This window comes from Coturnix japonica, chromosome 5 (assembly GCF_001577835.2).
Source record: "Coturnix japonica isolate 7356 chromosome 5, Coturnix japonica 2.1, whole genome shotgun sequence".
Taxonomy (NCBI): domain Eukaryota; kingdom Metazoa; phylum Chordata; class Aves; order Galliformes; family Phasianidae; genus Coturnix; species Coturnix japonica.
Window position 1 is genome coordinate 16,379,405 of NC_029520.1, and position 25,711 is coordinate 16,405,115.

Here is a 25,711-nt window from a genome sequence, read left to right on the forward strand (position 1 = left end):
GACTGCTTTAGATTCCTCTATATTTTCCTCCTAGTCCAATTCTTTTGCAAAAATATTTCTTTAAGATATTTCAGATTTAATCTAAGGGGAGATTAAACCAACATGAAATCACATTCCACTGTCCAGGATTATTCACCAGCCACAAACAAGGCAAGACTTAGCATCCCAGAGCCAAGGAGCTGCTCCGGAGAACCAAAAGGAAAACAGATGTTCTGAGGAACAAATTTGAGATGCTGAAGTGGAGCCAGTTATTCTACTCCTTCAAACAGAATTGTCAGTAAATATATACAATATGAGAAAAACAAAGTCCAGCCTGTGAGCTTGAACTAAAACCAGTGTTAAGATTTCTCAGAGTCTTCCAATGGGATTTGGACCTGGTTTGAAAAGCTAGGAAGGAATGAATGTACTAAAAGTCAAGAGCAGATTTCCATTTTACTCCTGAGCATGAATGACCCGGCATCTTTCACAGCTAAAGCACTGTTTCTGCGTACTGAATCTGCCATATAACGGTGTTTTACTTTCCAGTAGAGTTCCTGGAAACCTCAGTGAGTCACCAGGACTTCTTTGGGTTTAATGCTGCTCATCTACACAAAGCAAAAAAATAACTCTGGCTCTCACCAAACAAGGAAACAAGCCAGATTCCTTGGACTGCGTGACACAGAAGCAGCAAGAAACACAGCTTCATATGAAGAGTGCCTGATGCCCTAAAGGCTTCTTGTCTAAAAATCACAGATTTGCACAGTACTTTAGCCTTTGATTCAGAAGCACAACTCACACAGTTCATTCCCTTTCATGCTACTAAGGACATAGATTTCAAAATCACCGTATAATCTTGACTTCTCTCCCAGCAGGAAAGCAGCAAAGCAGCCAGCAGACAAATGCAGCTTTGGCTCAAGGGAGAATTTGCCTTCGTCAGTTCTCTTGGGTTTTGTTCTCTCTATAATATCCATCATCTCCCTTCTTTTTTCTTTTTGTTTCCTTGACAGAGTAGTTTGGCTAATTTGAAGATAGAGTTAAATGTAATTAACTGCCCCCCTTAACAACAGCGTGCCAGCTTAATTGGTATGACTCCCTGTAGGGAAGGCATTTAATTAGAATGATTGAATCCCTGTGATGAAACCACTGTCAGTGTCAAGCTAAAAATCCCTTGCTCAGCATTTCCACAGTTTTGGTTTTATATTCTCCCTCATTTAAATGTTCTTTATTCCAGCAGGGACAACAGAAAGTAATTCCCCTGGGCTTTAAGCACTGTAGAAAGTTTGTGTACACATTATAAGCCAGCGGCAGAAGTCATAAAGGAGAGAGAATTGTCCAGACTATCAGATGCCAAACCCCCAGACTGAACCAGACTCAGATAAAACCTGAGTTTGTCAGAAAAATCTGGTTCCAGTTGTGGGTACCATATTCTGCTGAAAACTCTGCCGGGTGTGCAGAGCCTAAGCCTCATTCAAGAGGGCTTTTAATGTTGGATAACTAAGTGGTGAAGAAGAGGCACCATTTTAATGTCATTTATGTATCATACGTCAGAGAAGAAATACTTCTGTACAGTTTAAACTCTATCTTCTGCATTTTCAGAAGCCATGGGTCTGACTGTAAGATCTCAGCGCTGTAAGCTTCACTTCAGTATTAATACTTCTATACGCTCAACCACCAGCTGAACAAAGTCCACTGCATTCACAGCAAGCACAGTCCTGAGAGCCTCTTTCTTACATAGAAAGAAATTAGAAAGTGGGGTATTACAGATGATGCCCAAGAAAAACAGCAGTATTTGCTCAAGTACTAGGGCAACACAGACACCACAGCAGTACATCTGATCTCCTTCTCTTCATCCACTGCTTCTCAGAAAAGCTCTTCTTCAAGTTTTAGCTTAAAAAACAACAACAGCAACAACAAAATCAACAACAAACAGCAGAATGCACACTGGGAATACCAGAGCCTGTCAAAGTAAAGGCCAGACCAGAACCCTGCCATTCAGCTTAGGTCCCATGGGACCAGTGCTACCTCTAGAGTCTGCAGAAGACTCAGGTCTCTGCTGTTACGCTCGTAACAGTGCAGAAGAAAATCACCCAAAGGTGAGATTCCACACTGTGAGACATCATCTGTGCAAACTGCAAGAATTGCTACCCTAAGAACTGTCTAATCGATCATTCATTGCTGTGAGCCCACACAGTCAAAGCCCTAAAAGTCAAATTCCTACCAGCGAAACCAGAAATAGACAGTATATATCCCCCAGTTCCCACTCCAAGGGCCAAATATCTATAACAGGGCTATTTTTGAGCTTGTCCATTTCCTATAAGCAACAAAGCCCTTCCTTCTTTTAAATGCTTTGAAGTGAGTTTTTACAAAATGCTGCAGCCTTACTAGGAAGACGAAGAGGGCACATTTTTTCCCTTATGTAAAAATTTATATGAGGCATAATGGAGGAAATTGGAAACAACTCAAAACCCCTGTGGAGAGAGAAAGTAATTATAAAACTAAGGATGCAGTATGTGCACACTGCTGACACAGTATTATTAGCAAAGAGAACACATTATTAAAAAACAGTTCAGACTCAGAGCCATATGTGCTAGTCAACAGACAGACACTGTAAATGATTGTATCTGCCTAACCACGGGTCTGCTTCAGTGGCTAGACTGCAGTCTTTACTCAAGCTCGCCATTTTCATGGTAGTACCCCTCAGACTGTGTTTTCATTCAAGAAGGGTACAGAAGAGAATTGCTTACTGTATACATGAACTCAACCGAGGTTTCTCCCAGGTTCCCCCACGAGGTGACAACAGATTCTATATTGTCCAAACCCACAGATTTCTGATGGATGCGGCAGAAGAATATAAAGGCTATTTTTTATATGGGTCTTAGTGGGCTCTGGCTATGTAACATTAAAGTTGACAGGATGCCAAAGCACAACCCATGCAACACCTTTCTCTCCATGCATTAAGAAGTCAGAGTCCCATCTTACTGAAAGAACTCCTGGTCTGAGATGGGGCTTGTGTGCAAGCTGTTGTTGAGCCCCCCATTTGCAGAATCACTTGAGCCATTCATTTCTCCATCCTTTCCCTGCTTGGAGGCACTGAGTCGGAAGAGGCTGGAGCAACGCAGGGCAAGTTCCAGAGCATCCAGCCAGCATCGGCCTGTGAAAACAAGGAACATTATTGAATCATAGAATCATGGAATCATAGAATGGCCTGGGTTGAAAAGGACCAAAATGATCATCCAGTTTCAAACCCCGTGTGATGTGCAGGGTCACCAGTCACCAGACCAGGCTGCCCAGAGCCACATCCAGCCTGGCCTTGAATGCCTCCAGGGATGGGACACCCACAACCTCCCTGGGCAACCTGTTCCAGTGCGTCACCACCCTTGGTGTGAAAAACTTCCTCCTAATCTCTAACCTAAGTCTCCACTGTCTCACTTTAAATAATTCCCCATGTTCCATTAAGGACAGGAGAGTAATTAAGACAACTCACACACTGCTTCAAGAGCTTCTTACCTGGGAGCAAAGCTTATTACAACTCAGGATGTCACTGTGTACAATAACACAAAATTATTAAACCATGACACCTATGTTACATTTTTCATCTCCATAATCCCTTGACTATCTAGTCTTCCTCCCCAGTGTGTAAGCACTGAACTAGAAGTCAACTTGCAGGTTGCACACTGGATGTAGTGTTTTAACAGGAAACACTCCAAAGAAGAACCAGGAAGATCAATACTGCCAGAGTGATTAACAGTAGGGGGAATTGCTTGTCAGGGTGTTTATTTTTCCCCTGGATTGAGATAATCAGGATGGAGCATCAGCTTTTCTTATCATGCTTATAAAATCTGCAAATGAAGGGCCTACAACACAAATATAAGAAACTATAAGTTTAGTGCAAAGGTGAGAGAAACCATGGCTCCTAAGTGCAGCCCTACTGGATTCTCCTAAGGCCTGCAAAGAAACCACAGACAGGAACCCAAACTGAACCTTGGCTCCTTTTCCAATGATCCACACAAATTCACAAAGCAACGTGGCAGTGCTAAACATCACAGTGCTGGAGCTTTGGTATTCCTGAATGCACCTGAAGACAGCCTGCTTCTTTCATGTGGCAAGGGCACCTGCAAATTGACTGAATGTTCAAGAACTGAGGTATCTAGGGAATTATCCTCTAATTTCTAGCATGTAAAACAGAGCTCTTGATTATGCTCCTCAGAACACATTTTGCAATAATTAGAAGTGTGCTTGAGAGGCAGGGAAGAAAACAAAGGGATTTTTGCTCTAACAACAGCAGGTGCTACCAACTGGATTCTCCTGGACTGTATCCACCTGGAGGTCCCATTCGGGAAATGTTTCCATTACATTCAGTTCCACCACATACTTAGCATCAAGCGTATGGATAAATCTCACTGGGATCCAGCTGGTCTCTTGAGCAGAATTCCTATCAACTTCAATGTGACCAAAATTTGGCTCTATAAGATCAACCAGAGCTTAAAAAATTAGCTCATATATATAAGGAAATGTCTAAAATGTGAGTAGCTGTTAGAGCTTACTTTGGTACAAAGCTACAACCAATAAGAGACTTCCAGAAGTTTGCAGAATTCCATTTGAATACTGAGCCACAAACACTGCAGAGCTCAGACACTTATTCCAATTTCAACCCCTAAATTCCTTCAGTATCAGCTTATGATTTAATAATAAAACCATACATACTAGTATATAAAAGATTAGGAAGGTTGAAGCCTGTTGTAATTGATTTCACGCTATTTTGTATTTAAAAAATATTCTTGCACAAAGGCTTTACATGCAGAGATTTATTCTCCTCTCGCCGTGCTGAGGATTTGCATAGATAACCCATTACAGTTAATGGCTGTGCTCAGAGCAAATCAATCCTCTTCTACACATCCCTGCTCCTGCTAACCCATCAAGATGAAAACCTGTTTCGGGCTACTCTGTACAAGCGAGTACACTGCTACTTGTGCTCATCTTCTTTGACTTTCCTCTCTCCTTAACTTTTATTTTCCCATCCGTGCAGAGTGAGGACTGCACCATCTGGCATTTGGAAACACTGCAAATGTCAAGACATTTTTATGTCCAATAGGCTTGTAGAGAGAGGTGCTTTGATAAGGGAGCTTGATTTGCAGCAGTAAGGGGGGTGCTCTCTGCAGCACTCCTGCACAGACATTCTCTTGTGACAGTCTTGCTAATGCACTGGCTATGTTTATGCTTTCTAACAGGGGTGACAAGAATACCCCAAATCTCCAAACCAGGACCTGGCCATCTCCCATACTGTGCTCCTGCAGCCCAACCCCTTCCCCCCCCCCCCCCCCCCCCCCCCCCCCCCCCCCCCCCCCCCCCCCCCATCCCCCAAGGCTGGAGGCACAGCTGGCCAACCTGGATTGCCATGGGCATTCACTGGTACCAACACATGCTATGAGTGCTTACTACGTTGCCAGAAGAAATCATTACATAACATGCTTAAGTTTTATATTAATTTAGATGAATCCCAGGAAGTGGTTATGAGTATCCTGAACCATTTTGGAAGCCATTCTCAAGGAGTTTAAATTAAAAAAAAATAATAATAAAAAAAATAAAAAAAAATTACATTGTTTAATTTAATATTCCAAAGCAGTGACACAAATTTTAGAGGAACAGTCGTAATAAGAATACACCATGTGTTAGCATTCAGCATTACTTCTGCCCCTCAGCACATGGAAATGGTATCAGAACCTGCCCTTGTATTCGCTTCTATCAGAATTCAAGCGATGCACAGAAATCCCAAGCTAAGATTTCAACCATCAGGTGGCGCTATGAATCTAAACAAACACCACACATATGCACAAAAGATGTAGGATTTCCTCTGCACTTAGAAAGGTTGAATTCTCTGCAAGTCTCTGTTTCATTGCTACAGGCCTACATGAAATATTTTACATTTGAGTGAGCTTGCTACTGAGTAACACTCATCTTTATTGTGAAAATTACATGAAAAATCTATCATCTGGATTACTTAACTGCTTACATGAGATGTCAGCTCCTTCACTCAGGAACTGTGGAAGGAGAAAAAAGCACGTGGCTGCAATAATCAAACGGTCACCCACAGCCATGGCAGTCCACATGAAGGCTTCACAGACCTTAATTTTCACATTTTCTAATTCTGAATGGTTGACTCAAGACATATATATATATATATTTTTGTATGCAAAATACTTGGATCAGAGAAGGATGCGAAAGGTTCCTTCAGAGTGGAATGGCAGCACAATATGATCCACATAGAGGAAGCAAAATAGAAATGTGGAGGAGTTACAATGATAGTCTTTCATCCAAAGTTAACAGTTCTCAGTGAGAAAAACAACAGACAGAAAAGACATCCTATCTAGACAAGGTTCCCTTCTCTGAAGGGCAAAGTCAGTCCCAGTCAGATCACTCACACCGGCAGCAAGAACAAGGAAGATATTTCATATAATCTGTCTTTCAGCACCTGAGCTGCTCAGGTGATTGACTGTGTTTCCCAGCCACCCTTGGCTCCCTCCAGGAGCAATGGGAGAAGAGCAATCCCTTGGACATTCCTGAACAGACAGGAAGCCCTGCTTCTCCTTGCAGGACACTTTCTGTATCCACAGGGCTCTGCAGGCAGAGTGCAGAAACGAAGAGGCTGCAAGGCTGAACAGGAGTAAACAGGTGCTTGCACCAACTCTTTTTCTTCTTGGACAAAAGGGACTACTAAAAGCAAGTGACAAAAACACACTTCTCCCCCTTGGAGAAAACAGTGGTTGCTTATTCTGCTATACCAGTCGAATAACTTCATTATTCCTTGCCTTTAAACGGATCTTTAATTACAACAACATCCTACAGATAAACAACAACAACGATGAAACAGACAATATTGGAAAAACAAAGCTCTTCAGTTCCCATCATTCCATTTAGAACAACTCCATTTGATGTGCCAAATCTGTCTGCCACATTTTTCAGCAGCAGATCACAGAGGAGCCAGCCAATGTTCTCTCAGCACTCATCAATAACACAGATCCGCTCGAGATGGAATCATATCATGGCACAGAAGAATCTCAATCCAGGACTAAACTTTTTTTCCTTTGCATTTTTGTAGCTAGAGAAAAGCTGAGATGAATTTCTTACCAATTAAGACTTCAAAAGCCTCACACCTAGTAACCATACATTCTTTCAGACAGGCATCACTAAAGGATGATCATTCTTCTTCAATTATTAAAGTAATTCAGCTCTTGGCCTCGTGCCTCACACCTACAAGATAAATGCTTTTCAAAATGAACCTGAAGTAGGCTGCCACCTGGAAATGATGAATACTTGCTCAAGTGCACACAAATCACAGATGCTGAGGAAGATGCAGATTTGGTTCAGTCAGTGAACATTAAGGTCACCCTATTCAGCTGACTGCTTCTTATTTTGTGGTACCACTTTGGTGCTTATGTATATGATTTCTTGCACTCTGGCTGTCGAGATGCAAGGATGTGATTCCTCAGTTAGCTGCAGGTGTGAAGTATGCACCAAGCTAAACAAAGCCAGGTTGCAAATGCCTGGATCTTCAAGTGCTCTGAAAAAGCAAAGTAATATGAAGGGCAGACATAAAGCTAAAAAGATAGTTTCTAATTTTTTCCAGCACTTTGAGGGTCCAGTGGTATATTTTACTGCGAATACGATTTCAAATTGCAGTCTCTCCCTCAGTTTACTGTTTCTGTGCATGACCCTTATTTTAGTAACGTAATTTACTCCTCAGATCAGAGCATCCATCTTGAAGAAAGGGCCGAGTGCCTAACAAAAACTAAAGAAATAATGACACCACAAGCCGGAGCATCAGGTTTTACACGCAGCTCTAACCACAGAAGTCTAACCAAAATTTGCCTGGAGGAAGGGACAGACATAAGCAATGAAATACAAGTGTAGTTCACAGTTTCACTGTTAAGCCTTTAGCCCTTGGTAGCTTGCCACTTTGAGCTTCCCCAGTAACCCTTTCAGTAGCAGTGCCTATGACAAGGTGGACATCTGTGATGTAAGATACATACAGCCGGGCAACTCAAACTGTTTGGGAGCTGCGGGGCACTGATTTGGGGATCTCAGGATCAGACTCAGAATGGTCTGAGCAGGAAGTTCAGAACATGTTTCAATTACTAATTCTAAATCGCTCATCAGCATAAGCCTGAAATGCATACACAGCCACTGGTTCAGAAAAAGCAATTTCCTTTTCTGCAACTGCTAAGAAAGAAAGACCCTGTGTTTGCACAGGTTGGGCCTTGCAGGCTGATTTGACCTTCCAGATGTCTTTAAAACACATTACAAAGCAGACTGCTGCTGGCGTCTGTGAATGTGAAATTTACTGTAGCTTGGCGGTAGTTCTGCAGGCTGTGCAGAAGTCAGGACCTTAAATCCTACCAGCAGTCTCTCACAGATGGTACAGCAGAGGGGAAAGAAGGGATTCTGAAATGCTGAGAGAAAAAGTAGGCCACGTAGCTGCTGATGGTGGTACAGTTGCCCGGATAGCAGAACTGTACATATAACATATGTTGTAACTCAATATTCCCCAGCAAGTCAGAGGCTTACACGAACTACTGTTAAACTCACCAAATGCTCTGCCGTTCATTTTCCCCTGTTAACATGGGAGGATGGATTAAAAAGAGTATGGTCACAACACCTCCTCAGAGACGCCATAGATTCAAACAACGTGGAGGAAATTGCTAACCATACTATCCTACTTTAGAGAAATAGCAAAGAAAATGAAAATGACGCTACATCTTAAAGTGACTCTACTTTGACCTGCCCGGTCTGTGCCTGCTTATTAAGAATACTCTCCAATATTTTAGCTTTAAAAATATGTTCCAGTAAGTGACTATTTTAAGCTCTTATGATACCAGAGTCATAATAATTCACTGGGCAGAAAACTTCCCACAAGGCCTCTAAATATTTAAAATTCTCATGCTCCAGACATGGCCCCTTTTGTGGTTTTCCAGAATTACAGTACATAACCTGAGCAGAGAGATCAGTTAGATAAGTCTTACTGCTGATGATTTCTTGGGGACAACTTCAAGCTTGGAGCACTCATGGGTGAGGGTAATCAAAACAAATCTAAAGCAGTTCTACTATTCTAAAACCTATGATAGTCATCACAGAAAAGAGAGTGTAGATGTTCAGCCACAGGTCTCTTTGCCAGGAGGTCTCTTTTTCCCCCAGAGACAATGTACCAATCTACTCCCATTGAGATGGGTGATATTTGGAGCCATGTAAAATCCTGCATCCCTTTAAACAAATAAGCTGTAGTGCCCTGTAACTTACAAAAGTGTAGAAAAGAAATAGATGTGCTTCTACAGCTCTGTACAAGTTCCACTAATTTTTATATCATCTCACTGCATTGACAGCTCTAAGCAGCTTTCACTATTGAGATGGTGTAATTCATGATGAATACAGCAGCAGGAAGAACAGTATGCCAAGTATGTAATGGAAGAAGCCTTCCCCCTATTCTAAGTGCCACGTCAGAGCTACATTTGGCATCTTCAGTGTCCCATTTCTAGTCTTTAGGAGTACATGAAACTTATTCACCAGAAGCATGCTGTTTCTAAAGCACACTGTGCTCCAGAAACAATCTTTGTGTCCTTGAAGTCAGTCTAGATGAAATCTCACCAAGCACATAGACTGCATGGGCATCCTTCGTGTGAGAGGCAACAAATATCCATGAAAAACTCTCAGTTAATCCACTATAGCAAAGAAATTACTGTGGTCTGAAGGTCAAATGGAATGAAAACATGATTTTAATCGCTTTATCTACTTATAAATCACTGATATTCTAGGTTGCTAAAGTCATTTAGAGAGATTTTCACATAGCAAGCTGGCACTCTTATTGTATATTGACCTAAAATTACCTTCCACAATTCTGTGAATTCCCAGAACATTTTCTGACATGAGGTTTCACAAGGTTCCATCTGGGCCTGTTACAGCTGATGTACATGTACAGAAAGGTGGCTTTTTGTAGCCAATATAAAATTTACCTGTAGTCTGCCTGAACTATTCTGACTCATGCTAACGAACGTCATCTCAAACTGAGTGAGCTGTTACTTTTCCTTTCAATTTTTATTTTTTTCATCAACCAATTTCCTTCCACAGACTTGAAATAGTTGGAGAAAACGAATGAAGACCCAAACTTACCATCTGATTCGGATGCTGCTCTGAAAATCAAGTAGCTGCTGGGAAGAGGCTGAGTGATGGAACCAACATTTTCTCCCTTTGGGCCCTGGAAATGTGAACACACAAAAAGAAGTAAGGCACTGAAGATACAGTGACCATTCAGTGTCCTGCTGCTCTTCCTAGGTAGCATGTGTATGTTTGTGATAAGGAAGAAGAAAAGAAGCAGATGGAGTAATTTAGAGAGATTCATTAGTAATCATGACATTGCCGCTGTGGTTCCAAAGCATTAATGAGCTCCGATGTAAATTGGACTCAGCCTAACCCATACTCAGCTACAAAATTGCCCTATTTATTCAAATCTTCAGAAACGAAGGAATCTCATTCCTATAGCTTAGAAAAAAAGAAACAAACAAACAACAACAACAATAAAACCCACAAAAGAAACAGCAAAGTATTTGTTATTATCCACCTTTGTGTAGCACCTGAACAGACTTTTCCATGCCGCACACATCAATCTGATATGCTAGAGATGAAATACGCTTTAGTGTCACCATAAAAGCTGCAGAGCCTGCACTTCTGTTGTGAGCATCTCTAGCAGAGACAGTGGAAGCTCTTCTGGAAGAAAGGAAGGAAGAAAAGGGAAAACTCCATCCTGAAAGCCCTGTCTGTGGGGACCAGGCCACGCTGCAGGAAAGGAGAAGTAGGAAAATTACAGCCTAAGGATTAAAGATTTCCCAGCATAGACACATTGATGGGCTGCAACTCTTCACCTTAACAGCCAGAAATGCTGAGTACCTTTATACTGGGTTGCCTTTGGGAAAAGCTGCCTCAGAGAGACTGGGAACAAAACCTGGCTTTGGTTGCTTATTTTGCCTTTACTTCAGAAGCTGTTGCAAAAAAAATGATCATGTCTTGTAAACATCCAGCCACAACACAACACTGTCCAGAAACGATTCACATGGAGTCATGACCCATCCTGGATTAAAGCATTTATGTGAACAGTACATGTCTTGATTTTTTTCCTTATCTTCTTCTTCTTCCTTATCACCAGAAGTTATGAAGAAAAAGCTTTTCCTCTACTCAGCAAGCTCAGCTTTGTAGTGTGTATGGTATGTGCTTTAAGTCACAACTTGCTTGAAGTAAATGTGAGTCCTACCCCCACCTTTGCATTTCTGAAGCCACTCACCCTTCTTCAATGCCTTCTCTTCCTCATCTTGCAATGGACAACAAGAAAGCAGATCAAATATGCCAATATCAGAAGTACATGCAAAGCAGAAAAACAATACTCGTATATCTACTATGCCAACTGTAGGGTGGAACAAGCAGTTTTCTCCAAGAATGCTCAAATACAGATTTCCTTTAGTCTCCAGAGAGAATCACAGGCAATGCTTAAAATCTGTAGGGAAACATCTGCAATTTGAGTGTGGCCCTCCCTTGCACAGTCCTTTGCAGTATCCAATCCCACTCTTAGAGAGAAGTTTGCAAACAGCGAGCTGTGTCTCTTACTGAAGACTGCTTCTGGTGTCTGGTAGCTAAACTGTGGTTTTATCTGGATCTCTCTTTTTGAGTCTCACCCAGAGTGCCAAAATATGGAAAATATAAGGACTGCAAGCATAGGACAAGCATCAAATCGTGTCTGTGTCTATGCCACAAATTTGCATAGGAGAGATCACAATCTCCAGCCTAGCCTCTTGTCTCTATATCCGCAGGGTTCTTCTGCAGCCAGGAGAAATTCGGATCTTTGTTACTTGCTTCTTTTTTTCTCTCTCCCACAAGAGGATTAGGTTTCACAAAATTAAGTGTTTAAAGGCTTAATAGTTAGGGCTGGCAATGTTGGGATTCGATTAGTGATCCAGAGCAGAACAGCTCAAGACATTACCAGTGAAATTAATGTAATCTGGCAGGATTCCCAATGGCATTTTTCCTTTCACTGGCTTGCAGCTGAGCAAAACATTCAAGAATTGTAGGTAACACCATTACTTGCGTTTTCAGATCAGAGACTGATGTGTGTTCTGCTGAAGGAAAATCCCCATAACCAAAATGTAGTGATGCAAGAGAGCCAAGGCTAAAGAAAGCCAAGGGGTGGATTGTCATGAAAGGATGGGTCAAAACAAGGTTTTAACAGACATTTAAATTAACACAAGGAGTGATTAAGTCACTTTGTCAAGGAAATGTATTCAGTGGTAATGCATGCTTATGTACAGAAGGGGCTGTTTCCCACAAAATGGAGGAGAGATCATAAAAATAAATACAATATTTCCACCCAGTAAACTACGTTTTGTATCTGCATAGCTGAGATAATGGCACTTTCTGTCTCCCAGCCTTTGAGTATTGCACTTGTCTAGAGTTTAAGACCTCCAAGGCAATGACCATCTTTCACTAAAAGCAACTGTTATCTCTGCTGTTCTGAGACCTGGAGCTCAGCTGCAGCCTATAGGCAATATGGCTAAAAATAGACTATCATCTTCCATCCATTCCTGTTTTTACATTTGATTTGAGACTCAAAGGCAATGACAAACAGGGTGTGTTCAGGCTTTGAAAAGTGGAATAGATTGGCTGGTTTAGATAATGTGTGAAGACACCTAGTCTTGGAGAGTCATAAAGCAAAGAGTAAAAGTGAGGGGAAAATCCCTGTCATTAAAAGTGCTGTTGATAACTGCTAAAGACAAAGATAAAATTAGTGATATATTATGGAGGACAATAAACAACAGCAAAGGAAGTTGCACAAGCCCATTATTAGGACTTCTTTCTTTAAAGAAATGACTCAAAACTCTTAAAATCAACAAATTTCAAGTTATATATATTCCCAGGTCTGAATCCAACTCATTTACCACCTTAAATACTTGCCAGAAGAAGATGCACTCTATTAGAGCCTTCTCACACCATGTTCAGCTAACTCTTGTGTAAGCTCAAGAGGACACACAGACTATTCCAAGGCATTTATTTGGGACTTCTGAGCAAACCCTGCCAGCTGATGGCTGTACACTGCCTTTGCGAAGAAAGAGGACAGATGCCCACACTCTCGTGTTAATTACTAAGTTGGCAATCCTCTGATCCTAGAAATCAGAAAGCATTTATAGGAAAAGAAGTTCCCTGATGCATATAGTTGCCAGCTATAGGATAGTTTTACATCTTACCTACCTACCCCAAATTTCATCTTGCTCTAACTGTAGTTAAAAGATCCTTGCAAATTTTACAAGCCAGTTTAGCCAAAAACAGAAGGTGTTTAGCCAGACCTTATGTCTGTGATGATGGACATTAATGTGCACTTCTTGTTTAAGCACAGGCTTACCTTTATTTCAGGACAAAGAAGCTTTCTTTGCAAGATTACACAAAGACAATTTAGAATAGCCAATTCTGCTCCAGCTGAATTGAAAGAAGGTTGTGGGATGACATAAAACTGTATTTTAGCAGTGTCAGCCTTAAACTGCTGCCAGAGTGCAAAGGGCTTATTTGACACTAGTGGATTCCTTGCTTTGTATTTTGGTGTTCAGCTTGTGGCTGGAAGCACCTATCACACTTAACAGTTCCAGCTGAATTCAGGTTTCAGGAAATATCCTCAAATGCAGCATTCCAAATACATCTCTAGTGACTTAGAATATCACTTCAACTTTAAAACTCAAATCTCTTGGGTTTCCTCTTGTGCACAAACATTTTTCAGAAATAAATTCCCTTCATATTTAACATATTAATTCCTATTTCCGTTGCATATTTTTCTCACAGGACACAAGAATTAAATACACGTACATTCAAAACACACTTATATAATGATAAAAACTCAGTTTCTTTTTGGATGGTTTATAACTAGAGAAGGGCATTCTGGCATAACGTGACACTTCAGATCTGTCAGTGACACTACTTTTCATCGTTTGATTGTGCTTTTGATCTTGCTTCTTCACTATCTCTCCTGACTGTGCTTTTCAGAAGGATTCAGTTGACCTGCCATGTCACAAGGAATTTATTTGTTGATGGACAGCAAATGACTGACAGCCTTCTTGACACATAGTCTGTATAAAAAAGCAACAAAACTCACAGCTGCAGAAGTAAGGCTGCGATGAAACCTTTGCAACATAATGTTAAAGGAACCTGGGTACAAATTGGAGCTGGTCTACTGTCAGAAAACAGCACCTTTTACCCCTGGTTTATGAGGTTCATTTTAATTCTTATTTCTAACCCTAATTAAAATTCCAAGACTTGATATGCTGTATAGCTGTGCTTAAAACAGATTAACTGGAGGGATGAGCAGGAGTGAAGTTGCTCCATCTGTTCTCACAGGGTTTCCCCTCTGTTTTGTTAGTCATCCTGTTAGGTACTCACTCTGTGGTCAACGGCAATCATTTTTGTCACTTTACCAGCCTTCTTCCAGTGTTGTGCAAAGCTGAGTTGTACACCCTTGTCTTGGGGAAGTCAGTTTTGTGCGTCTATTACTCACTTTGACCTAGTGTGTTTTTTCTTTCCTCAATTTATGCATGTTCACCAAGAATGATACACGTGTAAATAATCACAATGTGCTGTGCCCCTTTGATGTCATATTACAACCAAGCTTCAACGTCCTGCATTTTTTCACACAATTTGCCATCACTAACAGCAACCAAGTAACTAAGAATCTAGATATTGTGAATGCTAGATAATGCTAGCTGGTGCTCAGTAGATGTGAGTACAAGCACTCAGACTACACTGACTAATAGGAGGCTCTTCAGCTCATCACAGTACTTACTTTTACAGCCCATATTGACTGATCCAAAGGATGAAAAAGTTTAAAACAGAAGCCATCCTTTTTGGAGGGTCTCTCGATCAGCTCACAAGAATGGAGCAAGATTGTCCCAACCCACTGTCCGATCTTTGGTGTCTTATAGATCAACAGCACTCCAGGTTTCAGAACACACCACAGCTTGGTCCAACTCTTCAGGGTCCCACGAATCTGCAGGGAGGCAGGGAGAGAACAAATTGTTGCACTTATGTTACTCCCTAAAGTAAAAGCATTTATTCAGTATTTATTCAGTGTTTACAGTACACATTTCTCCCAAGCACACAGCATGAGACATTTTGTTTGGAGATTACACTATCTGAGCAGACTTGGAGTTCTCATACCAAAATCCCAGACCAAATCTGGCCTTCAGAGTCTAGTCTTCATATTTTGATTACTCGCTTGGTGTTTGCAGCTTGCTTCAATTTTCAGGTAGCCAGCACTGCTGGCCCATGTAAGTGATTTGTAAATAAGTAAATAATCATGAAGGACGTGCCAATCAGGATACCACACAGAAATACATTGTGGCCAGTCTAACTGGACTTAGAAGTCATTTTAATAATGTTCTGTAGTACAGAACTATTAATGGGTTTTCTCAAATACCCCATTTTTTAAAGCTCCTTCTCTGGCTGGTTTACTTCTCTGTCAAGCTCCATGCATATTCTCTTCAGTACAGAAGACATTAAATCTGATAGCATATATTAAGGACAACAGCTTTAAGAATGGGGAGATTTCTCAGTAAGGATATATTTTGCCTAAGTTCTTCTTGTCTTCAGCATACATCAGGCAAACACTAAGCCTTATTTTTTGTGGGCCAGGATCATTTGTTTCTGAGCCAGAAATCTCCATCCACAGCAGCCATGAGACAGATATTTTTATTAAAAAAATAAACATTTATTTATCAACCACACTGAACGCTACACAAATATTCTGCTGCATGTAGATGAATCTTTGTACAAGGAAAAATTACAGTTGTCATCAGGTCCAATATGTTTCACTCTCTGCTGTGGCAATACAAATTCCAACTGTTAATAGAATAAGCTGTATTTGCCTGTTCTCTCCTCGGTACCAAAACACGCCTATGGAAATAGGTCAGCAGATTCTTTCAGAGAGGAAGAAAGAAAGAAACATCATCACTTCCTTTTGTACTATGCAGTTTTTGAGACCTTGTTCTACTTAAAGACAGATGGAAAAAAAATTCCCCAATATCTTAGTTCAAGTTTTACAGCAACATCACCCCAAAACTAGTCAGTCTTCCTACACTCAGTGCTTGTGCATAACTCTCAGGCAGAGCGAGTATTTCCCATCATATTTTTTCTAGAGTCTCAAAACAATCTGTATGAAATACCTTCAGCCAGTCTGCTGTGATCACTACACTGGGATCCTTCAGAGCACTGAAGAGTTGTTTGGTAGCTCTTTTCTTCTCCTGTCTGTAATTTTTTTTTTGGACCTGGTTCAGAACAGAAAAAAAACCAACAAACACAGTGTCTGTAAGCACAAGGTCTATGGAGGAGGAAAGGACATAACATAATGCATTAAGGGCAGCTAAGGATAGCATAGATAGAACTTGACCCAGCACAGGTTCCCTAGAAGTGAGCACAAAGAGGAACAAAGACATAATGAAAGAACAGATTCTTTCTTTGTTTATGAAGTTCCACTAAGTGGAAACTGATTTTTCTACTTTTGGGAATGTAAAAAGGCTGAATACCCAGTTCTCCTCACCCCTCAAACTAAAGAGATTTAATCTAATTTCACCCAAATCAGATTATTTATACTTTTGGTCTGGGAGACAAATGAGTGTTCAAAAGATAATATACTTAGTTTGCCTAGGCATGCCCCTCCTAACAAGACCAATGAAGCATTACTAACCTCTTGATGTGCCTTACAGCTCTGGAGCAAAAGAACAGAGCAAAATAATTACACTGATTTACTCTGTTTGCAGTATATAACCTAATCCTGTATAAAGCTCATTAATGCTCATGGAATCGAACGACTCCTAAAAGAGTAAGAAGCTTTTTTGGGACTTTGGAGATGACTCAGAAGAGTTCCCAGTGGTTTGTTTGAAAGGTAACGCTTTTGTAAAAGGAAGTCAGCTGATGCTGACTTGGTTGCTTTGCACATACCTTCAGTGTTTCTTTCTTAGTGAATTTGGCCGTGGGAGACACACAGTCTTTGTCAGATCCATTGCAAAACTTATATTCAATCTGAAAAAAAAAAAAAGAGGAAAAGAGAAAATAGGAATGAAATAATACAAAGACGGGCATGCAGAGCTCTAGTGGAGGGTCATTTATATCCTCCAAGAATCCACGAAGAAGCTGACTGCAGATTTCAGCAGCAGAACTACAGATGGGCTCAGAAACAGCATATATTCAGTGAGCTCCATATATCCTCTTTATATCCATAGTGAGTTGGAATACTTCCCATACTCTTCATATTTCTCCCAAGTAGGCATTAATCTTGGCAAGAACAAACCAAAACCCCTATTCTGATGAACATCTTTTCCATTCTTAAAGCATTTCAATTACTGGGATAAAAATGACACAAAAGCTAGTAGAAATCTTTCAGTACTAGACTTGGTATTGGTAATTACATTGTCATAGCTGAAATAACCAGGAACATGAGTGGGCAAGAAATGACCTAATCTCGTTACAGATTATATAGAGAATCATCACCATCTGGCCTTAAGAAGCCAGGCACAAAATATATAGTCACTTCAAATCATGTTTGATACTGTCAGTGCTGTTTAAATTCACTTTCAGAGGTTGAAGACTGATCTCATGTTTGTGCTGATGGGCTGAAAAATGCTTTACTTTGTTAGACAGGGTCACAATATTAGTGTTCCTAAAATAAAGTAGACTTTGAAAGTGTAATTCAGATAGGTACTGTCAGCAAATTGACTAAACCTGGGGAGTGACAAGAGAATTACAGCATGGTCTGGTCTCTGCTACTTCCTAAGTGACCTTAGGGAAGTTACTATCTGTCTCTGTACTTCTTTTCCTTCCAACCTTTCATGTGCCTGATGTATTTAGACTGTGATCTTTTGGGGTCAGACACTGTCTCTCCTATTATACAATGGTTTTACAAAAAAATTCAGCTCTTAGTCAGCTCAATTCAATGAGCTGGACAGAAAAATGATAAAATACGTAAGATTCTCAGTTCTCATCTACAAATTTACACATGGGTTAGGTAAAAACACACAGACAGATGGCCAGATCACAGCAAACAGACCATCGGCTATGCTTTGGAGACTGTGGCAGAAGTACTAAAGGGAGATGAGGATGCATCCTCAAATAAGCATCTCTGGAGCAAAATTCTTTCTGGGTGATGCAGGGCTGAAAATTAGGGACATAAACTGCAGTTTGCAGCAGAGCTAGCACTCATTCATACGCACAGCAGTCTTTCACTGAAAGCAAAACTACATGTGATGCTTCAGAATACATAAAGGGATGAAAACTCTGTGAAAGCACAGAGACCAGTGAAACCTCCACTTTGACTGCGCAGTCCAAGTCCACTTTGCACTGAGCCCACTCAAGGAAAACACCAGCTCTGGGCTCCTGCAAAATACTCAATATTTGTCATTTTTCTCTTAGTAGAAATCTAAGCCAGTCTTCTCTATCTGCAATACAGACTCTGATGCATCTTTCATATTTCTGCACATGGGACTTTGGTGTAAAAGCTCAGGATCCACAGTGGGAATAATTGCACAGATAAGACAGCAGGGTAGAGAACTGTGCCCACAGGGTCCTTGTCACATTTCAAAAGGCAGTGGTAGACACTTGAGAAAGATGGTATAAAGTTTTCTTTATGAAGAAACATTTCTAAGTGCTTAAATGCCTCTGAGCAAGAATCATCCAGAATTATTAAGAGATGATGCTTTCATGGTTTGAGATGTGTCAGTGGTCAGAAGAATTCTCCCCCTTTTCTCCCAATTAGCAGAGAGAACGTCCTGTCCTTGAGATACAATCACGAGCCAACTGTTTGTTGGTAATTTCACAGCCTCCAGCCTGGGAGACCAGACACACAGTGAAACGCTGTGTACCATTCCTCATCAGCCAGCGTGAGAAGCACAATAAGCACAGATGTCAGCGTGATTCTAGGAAATGCTGCTCAGGTGTCTGCAGAACATCAGGATACAAAGAATGCTTTGGGCTTAATTAACAAAAATGAGTTTAAGTGACTGGCTGAAGTGACTGGCTGTCTGAAGAATGACATGTAAGCACTTACAGAAAGGATAAAAATTTGATCCCTCAGCAGACCTGGCGTGAAGAAATCTCAAAGCTCAAGTCAGAAAGGTTTCCAATAACTTCCACTAACCACATTAACCCAAGCTCTAAACTTGCTGCTCATGGGCAGCCAACATTAACACACACAGAGACACTGTCACAGCTCTGTCAGCCTCACCAGCGTCCTCCTTGGAGTCTCTCCAGGTCACTCTAAGATCAGAGTTAAACAACCACAGGACTTCAAAAACAGGGAGAGACAAAAAACAAGCAAATAAACAAACAGAGAGACACTGATTCTACTATTCAGGGCAGCTGACTTGCAGCTCTGTGACCAGGGATAGCGCAAGCCCAATGCTAGCTGGGAGCTGCTGTGCAAGCTACAAAGCCCCAGTGCACAACACCACGTAAAGGGATAGATTCCTAGGCAGCCTCTCTAGGAACTGAATAAATACAATGAAACTTGTTTGAAGTCACTACAAGTCAGTCTTTCACTCGGTCAAAGCAGCAGGATTTAAAGCCCTGCAGGTAGCTGCAGTGGGTTCCTGAACGGCTGCATTGTTTCCTTGGGGCACTGCCACCCCCCTGTCTGAGCTGCGCCCAGAGGTGCTAAATTTGCTGACCCTGTCTGAAATAAAAACCTGGCCACAGAGATGGTGCTTGTGAAGATGGGCTTAAGAATGGATGGGAGTAGCTTAAGTCTCTCACTGCTTGCAGAATTCCTAGGCATAACTCTCTCTGTGCTGCCTTGCCTCCCAAATGCTGAAGAAAGCATTGTGTGATGGATAGTGCAGCTACCTGAAGTTGTCATAACGTGTCCAAGTTTCATGAAGGGAGAACAAATCTTACTGAAATCTGGAAGACAAAGCTTCCAGATGAACTAGACTTGAGACTTCTGTTTTCAGAAACTTGATTGTTCCCCAGATACTTTTTAATTAGGCAAACTGGCTGCTTCTGCCTGTCAGCTTTGCTTCCTTTTCTGGTTACAGGGAAGCGTGATCACAAATCCTAAACAATGATTTGTGTGCAGGTGATCTCCAGTTACACAATGTGAAAAGCACTGCATCTCTAGCTTTGAAGTTCCTGCCTCCTTGCAACACATTTGGGATCTCCAGCACCAGTTCTGCGCACCATAGTCCCTCTATGCACTCTCCATGCTGCTGAGAGCACTGTGCAGCTCTTCCAGATCTAACCTGCTAAGTGACATGAAATAACATGATTTCATGCTTTTACACAAAGCTATCTTAATCGTTTCAATTGTACCTTGTGGTTCAGTAAATCCAGGCCATCATCAAAAGATCCCCAAAACACAGGAGGGCCTTAAGGTACTAGGACATATCAACAGCATTTAATGATGTCTTTTCGTTGACGTACCACCCTCAGCCTGGTAGGAACCCAGGAGAAACAAGCCTTTTTTCATCACGGCAATTCTGCCAAAGACATTGGGATGATGCTTGTCCCAGTTAGCAGAATCTGACCCTCTCTCCCTGCAACAGTACACAGATAGTATTAACCAGAGAGAAGCGGTTATACAGTGGGAGGATAGGGAATGGGTGTCCTTTTTAAAATTAAAAAAAACCAACAAAACCCGAACCAAAAAACACTGGTTTTCTAGTGCAAAAACAGTGTTTTTCTGTCTGCTGCTTATCCCAAGGCTAGAAGATGGTTAATCTGAAAAAAGCCTTTCCAGGGCATGTCACAGCAGTTGTGAGGGTGGAAGGTGTTGCCACTCACAGCTTTCTAAGCAGACCCGTCCTTTCCAGAAGCGAGTGATGACCTTGCTGGGTGGTGATGGGGTATACTACTATCAGAGACAACTTCTGATCCCTGTTAAGTCTCTCCTGCCTTTCATCTCAGTCATGTAGATCCAGGGATCTGCTGCTGATAGTTAGCAGCTGTCACAGTACCCTCATGCTCCTGTTAGGCTTCATAAAAAGGCATACAGGGTCCTCCTCACAACAGTGCAATTCTGGTACGGTGTCTTTTGTGGCCTCCATTGACAAGAGGAACAAAAACCAGTCTGTGATTGACTCTGGTGTGGGAGTTGCCAGCCCACTGTGCCTTGGTTAACTGCAAGAGGAATATGCAGTTTTATTTAGCATAAGCAATCCTGCATGGGACAAACACACATCAATCAGACAGAATTAATTCCAGTCAGAAACACTCAAATAAAATCATTCTCAGGCTGTGGCCTACATGTTAACAGCAGCAACCACTCACAAGTTGCTCTTTTCTCTTTCTTGTATCCAAGTGAAAGAAAGATGAAATTAGATGGAACTTCGAAGGCAGAATAAAAGCAGCTGTAATTAGATGGAACTTCGAAGGCAGAATAAAAGCAGCTGTAGCCATAAGTTATGTTTTATAAAAGCAGAAATAGTCAGTACATGGAAGACATAACTCTGCTCAGGTGCAATTTCTCCAGTGTCTTTTTCACTTATAATTGCAACAGATCTGTATTATTGCAGAAATAAAACTAATGAAGCAAAAGCTCCTGAAGTAACATCAACACCCTGGAAAGCTCAGTGGAGCTTGGTGGAAAGTGCTTCTTCCTATTGATGCAAGTATTCACAGATACCTCAATCCCATTTCAACGACTTGTCTTTCAATTTCCTATAAGCAGTTCCGTCATCAAATGATAGCTAAGAGCTCATCTGAAGCACACCAGAGTCAGTGGAATGGTTCTTACTGATAAAGAAGCTTTGGATTTGGAAGGATTGACCTTCAATTAATATGCTGGTTTATAGCAAATCAAATAATATTTGCCTCCAACTTTCTGGTTGCAAAAAACATTCAGCTTATTTCAGCAACATTACGAAGACACAGTAACTGTGTTTACTATACTGTGATTGCACAGTGATGAGCCCAAATTGCACACCCTGTACAAATAGCTCAAGTGACAGCAATATCTAGGGAAATCATCACTGAAAGTCAGCTACACGAGCAACTTGGAATATCAAGTTATACTAATTTTAGTGGAGTGCTTTGCTCCACTGTGTCAGAATATTGTAATCAAAGAAAAAGTCACAGACCTCATGGGACTGCTGTACAACCATTCCAGTGAGCCGTTCTTGGGAAGAACAGTTGGCAAGTTTAGGATATCTAAAAAACATTTTAGATGAGATAGAAAGCTGCACACTGAGAAAGATGCTGTTTCACTGACCACTACAAATGTGCTCTTAAGCAGAAACCTGTAGCAAAGCTTTGCTTTCCCCTCTAGCTATCACTATTACTCTTGTTTCTAAGCTGAGCTTAAGCAAACTGAGGAACTGAAAAATGGAAAACTTGGACTTTCAGCTTAAAATCTGCTATCACACTGAAGTCTTGAACTATTCTGTCATGTGGAAAAACTCATTCGTGATGAACAAAGTAATCTAAGCTTTGTCCTGCCATACGTCATGTAACTGTGCACACAACAACCACACTCCTACAGAGAGATAATTTTAGACTTCACTGTGGCATTAATGTGGGAATGAAGAGTGAAATACCACTGATAGCCAGCTTCAAGGTTGTTTTTTTCTGTTTGGTCCCCTAAAATAACCTGCAATTCTTTGTGGTCTCTGAGTGCATACTGAGAGATCCCAACTGCTTTCCAGATGGTAGAACTAAAGAGTTAAGCATAGGAAGGGGAAAAAAAAGAGAGAAGATGCAATGCTGCACTCTGCAATGGAAGTGTCTTAAAGGATGCTAACAATGATGAATGAGGCAAGTCATGAGAGAGAGGCTTCGTCTGGTTCTAGAGAACAGCCTCAAGACTGCTCTGAGATTCTTTGACACTGCTCTGTGAGCTCTGGGCACAAACTACATGGATAAAGGGCTCTGAAAAAGAGAAGCTAATATGAGTAGCAATCTGAAAGAAATAACCTTTTGTTGTTGTTCCGGTTAAAAGAAGATGAAAGACACTTCTCCGCAGCGTGGTGTGTAGCTGAACTGTACCATAAATTCGTTTTAATAAAAATAGAGCTGAAAAGTCACAACTGCCATTAAAAATATGTATTACTATGTACACAAACACACTGTAAGGGAATGTTGCAGTATCAGATATAAGGACAGGTGACTCTGCAGTAGACTCTCAGCCAATCTAAGAGCTCACGCACAGTGCAGCATGTTTGGAAGGCAAAGGTTTATAGGGGTTTTTATGGAATGTCCTGCTCAGTGTCTGCTAATGTGGGAAACCTGCAGCCTACTTCATTGCTCAGTGTGAGTATGTACAAAGTGTGGGACATTTTCCATGTCACTGATGAAGATGGGAAACAGAAATACAATTTATCTGCCTGGAGAAACACACAAATTCCAGGTAAGATCTGGAGAAGCAAAGTCCCCTAAGCCCCAGCACAGGGACCAAAGCTTTCATTTCCTTCTCACTGCTGGGTGAAGAGAGTTAATGCATTGCAGTTTATTGACATAGCACTGCTGAAGGAATACTGATTTGCAACAAGGTCTGTTACATCCTCTGTGGCAAATGAAGGGTAAGTATTGATGGCATGGATCTGTTACCTATGGCATTTACTTCTGAATCCATTAATTAAACCTGCACACTCTACTATTAGGTTTCTAAAAATCATTCCCTCCCAACAGTCTGGAATCTAAATACGACCTAATTAGCACAGACTTTTTCCATTGGTTAAAATAGGTGGAATCACTATGTTTAAAGTGAAATGCCATGACAGATCCCTGAGCTCTGGATATCTGGCAGAAAGGTTTCATTTTATAGGCTTATAGCTGAGTGGACACAAAAAGTGAAATATCAAGCAGGTCAAAGATCACTTTGACTAAAGTTCTAGTGTACAAGACATGTCACAATAGGGACTCCCTGATGTCACTAACACTGCAAAGCAAGGGAGGAGAGAAGCTCCTTGGCTGGAAGAGAAGAACCAGGCAGTGTACAATAAGCAAAGCCAAGTAACGTGGAGTGAGAATGACAGGCACTGGCACACAGATCCAGCAAGGTGGAAAGTCACTACAGCCAGCCTCCGAATCCAGTGCTGAGTGCCTGTGCAGAACTTTGAGGCAGGAAAGAAAAAGCAAGCTCTGGCACATTCAGCAACCAAACTCCCATTCAAACAGCATTTCTGTTCTGTGGCTGGACTGACCAATTTCACATCAGAGATAAAAAGCAAAAGTCCTTCTTTACATTCCTAATTCATTGTGAATTTAACACCATTTCTTCTAAGGCATGCAAAAAATCTGTCCTCAGAACAACACCCTGGATGCAGACTTTTGGTCCTATGCTTACCCCATTGCCATGAAAAGCCAGCACCTGGGCTGCCATCAGGAACCTTCCTGAAAATGCAAAACTAAGGCTGGTCTGCAGCTTGCCAGGTTCCAGCAAAAGCAGGGAATATGCACATGAGCCCTTGCTGCACACTCCTAAAGCTCCTCTTATCACCATCTCCCCACACCGACCTCTGCCAGGGCATCCCTGTGAGCTCCAGGCAAGCAGACCCAAACGTGTTTGAAGGTTCAAGGTCTGTTTTTGTGTGTTATAAAAAATCATTTGTCTCCAGATGCCTCTTTTGTGTTATATTTTCATTTTAGCTGATGCCATTTGTATTTTATAGCCTCAAAGTTGGATAAATGTAGTTAAAAATTTATGAACAGGCCTTGCTTCTATTTCTAGTTACCCTCCAGAAACACATTAGGGAGCTGCAGCCAAAAAAAGCTTGCACATGAATCTCAAAGCCAGATCTAATTTAAAGGTTGATGCCATCTCTACAGGAATTCAAACCCAGGCACTCAGCAACTCTAGATGTAGAGTGAGGTTTTGAACACCAGGGTTCACATCCAGAGTTTTTAAATCCAGGCTCACCTCTCCATAAAAGATTTGCTGGACATGCTGTGCTCAGGAAAGCTCAGTTAGTTTGTGTTCCTCACTTGTTACACCAGTTCTCAGAGCTCTTTCCCAGGATCTCAACTCACAGCTGCAGATGCTACGCAATGCATTAAATATTAGGGCTTTATCTCCCAAAACAATTTATGTTTGCTTTGCTGATCGAGAACAGCAGGAGACACCTCTGCTGGCAAAATTAACCTTTCAACCCTAATTATTCATATCCAATTACATCGTTAGATGAGGCTCAAATAAACAAGATTCTGCTGTGGCAGGTGCTATCAAGTCAGATGAAAACATAGGTTTCCCCATGACATTACAAGCATCCCAAAATATTCCCTCTTTCTCTCTCAAAACATGCACACTCAGCTCCTGCAGAAACAAAGGGAGAGGCTTTCTCAATAACTTTAAAAAAGAAGGTAGTAAGCAGGATTAATAACTCAGCCAGGAAAAAAAATGAAAGCAAAACCAGGGATGCAAACCTATCCCACAGTACCTTGCTAACTGAGTTTGGCGTCTGTGGAGCCTCATCCTTCAGCATTGATGGGCTGTTTCCTTCCACATCTTTTCCTGCAACAAAGCAATGCAATTCAGAAACAGAGAATTTCTGTGCAAAATCATAGCAACTCGTGGTTCTCAGAGGGCTACTGCTTATAGCAAGCAAGAGGAGCAAAAGCAGGCACACCAAGATCACAGAGTGGGATCCTACAGGGTTTGAAATATCCTGGGTCCACATGCTTGGACTTTGTAACAAGCGCTGTTTAAAAGTTAAGGTTGAAAACATTAAGGCAAACCAATACA

General features: G+C 41.3%; 1 protein-coding gene across 8 annotated transcripts in view; it reads right to left on the reverse strand.

Moving 5' to 3' along the window:
* The window catches only part of OSBPL5 (oxysterol binding protein like 5), a 150,284-nt gene that overhangs the window by 20,419 nt on the left and 104,154 nt on the right, over positions 1-25,711 (reverse strand). For 7 of the 8 annotated variants that reach the window (XM_015864185.1, XM_015864189.2, XM_015864188.2 and 4 more), the window contains exons 3-8: positions 25,407-25,480; positions 16,987-17,067; positions 16,212-16,313; positions 14,834-15,037; positions 10,138-10,222; positions 2,959-3,130 (exon numbers count right to left, since the gene is read on the reverse strand). In XM_015864185.1, the coding sequence (XP_015719671.1) occupies positions 2,959-3,130; positions 10,138-10,222; positions 14,834-15,037; positions 16,212-16,313; positions 16,987-17,067; positions 25,407-25,480 (718 nt within the window). The remainder of the gene's footprint in view (positions 1-2,958; positions 3,131-10,137; positions 10,223-14,833; positions 15,038-16,211; positions 16,314-16,986; positions 17,068-25,406; positions 25,481-25,711) is intronic. The other variant, XM_015864191.2, reaches the window with a different exon arrangement.